The sequence below is a fragment of the Mus pahari genome, chromosome 17 (genome assembly GCF_900095145.1).
Source record: "Mus pahari chromosome 17, PAHARI_EIJ_v1.1, whole genome shotgun sequence".
NCBI classification, from domain to species: domain Eukaryota; kingdom Metazoa; phylum Chordata; class Mammalia; order Rodentia; family Muridae; genus Mus; species Mus pahari.
Genome location: NC_034606.1, coordinates 2,470,552 through 2,474,265, shown reverse-complemented (window position 1 = coordinate 2,474,265; position 3,714 = coordinate 2,470,552). Strand labels below are relative to the sequence as shown.

General features: G+C 34.3%; 1 protein-coding gene across 6 annotated transcripts in view; it reads right to left on the bottom strand.

Annotated features, from left to right (window-relative positions):
• The window catches only part of Vps13b (vacuolar protein sorting 13 homolog B), a 529,582-nt gene that overhangs the window by 444,027 nt on the left and 81,841 nt on the right, over window positions 1-3,714 (bottom strand). For all 6 annotated transcript variants that reach the window (XR_003845462.1, XM_021217240.2, XM_029548110.1 and 3 more), the window contains exon 17: window positions 220-401. Coding sequence is in view for 5 of the 6 variants with exons in the window: in XM_021217240.2 (XP_021072899.1) it covers window positions 220-401 (182 nt within the window). In the remaining variant the exon portion in view is untranslated. The remainder of the gene's footprint in view (window positions 1-219; window positions 402-3,714) is intronic.

Here is a 3,714-nt window from a genome sequence, read left to right as displayed (position 1 = left end):
CAAGATTGATAAATCTTTAGCCAAACTAACAAGATGAAATAGAGAAAACAAATATTAGAGAAGACGTGGTGTACATTACCACAGATATAAATGGGTGGAATGTAAAGATCATTAAAAACTATTTTGAAAACTAATATTTCAATAAACCAGAACATCTAAAAGGAAAGGATAAATCTCATCTCCACCAGACTTTCCTCATGATGAAAAGTGTGCTCTTACCTGTCATTTGGAAGGCTTCATTCATCAAAACTTCATTTACTGTTGAAGAACTGACATTTCCAACATGAAACCAACTCTGATAAATTGCTTGCAACAAAAGTGTCTGTGCTCTTGTAGCTTGAATTGTGAGATTTGGGAGCTCAAAAATACCCTCAGTTACAACAGTCTGAGATCTTTTGGCCCTATACATGAAAGTAAAAAGAAAAATACAAATCAGTAAGTAAACAGTGTTTATACACAACATACTAGAGGAATTGTACTACAAAACAGGGAAAAGGTATACATTCACATGGTTTGTATGTGTGGTATGCATGTGTATACACAGTCATGTATATGTTCATATACGTGCATACATGTGTACACGTGTATGGATAGTGAAGATTGAAGCCAATAACAGATGTCTTCCTCAATCACTCTGTACCTTATTTTCTGAGGCAGGACCACTTACTGAACCTGAAACTTACTGATTTAGCTAGACTGGCAGGTACCAAGGATCTTCCTATCTTAGCTCCAGCCCCATTCCACTCCATCAGGGAAGCTGGTATTACACAGATGCATCACCATATCCAGAACTCACAGAAAGCACTTTACTACCTGAAGCATTTCCCCATACTCCTAAAATTATTTTTTTTATTTTGAAAATGTTCTAAAATTAAAAAGGGATTATAATTGCCACATTATAAAAACATTTGAAGGCACTGAAGTATATAAATTGTTAAAATGCTAAATTTTGTTTTAAAGGGAAAGAAAAACATCCCCTACAGCAGCCTAGCAACATGGCTTCAAATGAGCATAGCCCTCTCTAAGAAAGACAAAGTCCCAAGAGCAATGGGAAGACATCATACTGCTCTACCTCTATTAGCAGGCCAGACAATGAAATAGATAAATACAGTAAGACAGCCACCACAGCTCGCCAACACTCATCAGCATCAAAGAATTCTACCGAAATTTACCCTTGAGCTATGATCCTCCTAATGCACTAGAGGGAATAAATTAGAAGATGAATGTACAATGAACAAAGCATTCTTTACACCAAATAAGTAAAATTGTACTGATCAGAACAACTCGGGAGGCAGAGGCAGGCAGATTTCTGAGTTCAAGGCCAGCCTGGTCTACAAAGTGAGTTCCAGGACAGCCAGGGCTACACAGAGAAACCCTGTCTCGGGAAAAAAAAAAAAAAAAAACAATGGAAGAGTAAGCAAATCAGACAGAATTCACAAAACAGTATTTAATTATATTGTGCATCATTTTCTAAATCTCTTTCTCAAATTTCTATCTGTATTCCTAAACAAATAAAAATTCTACAACTACTACCACTAATAAAGAACACAAACACCTGGGACATCTATGTGAACCTAGTGTCATGAACCTAGATGCTGTACTTTCATCCTGATACAGCCCTGGGCACTGGAGCACAGTAAAAGCCATGATCCTAAAAGAACCTCATTCCTGTAAGCTGAAATTACCAAGGGGATGCTCAGTTCAAATGAGACTTTTTTTTAATCTCAGAATATATTTAGCTCCGTTATACAGGACTTTAAATTTCAAACCATCAGATGTTGAAAAAAGAAAAAGGTTCCCAATGGATTACACTGGTACAAATAAAAACATATCCATAGGCCAATTTTAAAATATTTAATTATTATGCATTTATTAGGTTGGAGAGTAACTGTCTTCTTCAGATTTATAATCAAAGAAAATACATTCTGCACATTACTATTCAATACTAAACAAGATAATTATGCCATATATACATGATACTTTGACGGTTTTATTTTTCAGTTATACCAATCAAAACAGTATGGCTTGTTACACCTCTTTTAAATTAATATTTTAACTAAATTAAGCAAACTGAAAATGATTTGGCAATACATAGTAGCTGATACAATGGTCCTACTATTGTTAATGTAACAATGTCAATAGAAAAGGCTTTTCTTTCTTTTGTCAAAGATTAAATTATATCTCACCAGTTAGCAAGCTAGGTAAGTAACAAATGTCATGTTTCTATTATACATTTCATCGAGTCTTCAGGTTATGGCATCTTTGCTTCAGGAAATTTTAAAGATCAATAGATTTTACAACTTAAAGCTACTTGGGGGACTCATTAAAATGCCAGTGAAAATACACAATAAAAGTGTAACTTTTCCTTGTGATTTATACCACTGCACATTTATTTAAAACAAAGAGGCTCAATATAAAAATAATAGTAAAATATATAACATATCCTAGATTTGTCTTAAAATATAACCAAAGTTGCATTTTAAGAGTTATGTTGGCCATTTATGTGGCAAATGTCTTATATTCAGAAATCTTGGTCTGAATATATGTTCATTTTACAAAATATGTTTAGAAACTATCAATCCAAACATTATTCTCTAGGGAAAAATAAATCCTAGTGTAACTAGTGGGATAAACAACTCAGTAAAATTCAACTTGGACAAACTCCAGGATAAATTAAAGGAAATAGAAACAAGTAGATCTTAATTGCATAGTCTCAAATACTTTAAATAAATATACCATAGTTACAAATAATATAAAAGAAAATGATTCACTATTTCCTGACAAATCACAATACAGAGGCAATGAATTTTCTCTGCCAATATAAGATGTCTTGAGTTTTTAAATTCTTGTTTTCAATACATAAGCAAACAATTCAGAAATGTGGATCTTACTACTGGACACAAAGACATAAAACGATCTACCCAACTTCCTACAGATACTATGAAATGTCTGCCATGTGCACACCTCAGGAACAATCAGCCAGTGGCTTTAAGACAAAATTTACAGCAATGGAAAGAAATATCTCGGCAACAGCTGGATCTAAAGACTCACATAGAGTTCCCAAATGCAAAGCTTGACAATTCAGAGCAGTTCTCAAACTGTATGTTTGTTATTGCTCATATCCTGTACAATAAAATAAGATTAGATCATTTTTTCCAAAATAGAGTTAATATATGAGACCAGTTAAAACACGGAAAATTGTGGGGAGATACACACAAATACACACACACACACACACACACAGACACACACACGGACACACACACGACACACACATACAACACACACACATACACACACGCACGCTTATTTAACTGACATAACACTTTATACAAAGTAAAGCCTTTTAAGCACTTTTTAAAAATTAAATGATAGGTGAAGTGAAAGTGTATACTCTCTACTCTCAATCCACTCCTCTCACAGATAGCCATTTTCCAAAATTAAAATACATGCAGACCTTGTGTACTGATCATATGCATTACAATGCTAACCATTAATTTGGAAATAGATGAGCCTGAGCCAACCCACTTCCTCTTACTACCTATATTGGAGTTAGAATGTATAGTGTCCTCAGCTGCTCTTGTCAATGTTGCACTACAAATTCAAGTTCCTGAGCAATGAATCTGAGCATCCTGTGCTAGCCAAGGTACCACCGCTGTTCACTGAGGACACTATAGTCATTACATCCATCTTCCAAAAAGAAACTAGAGAGAG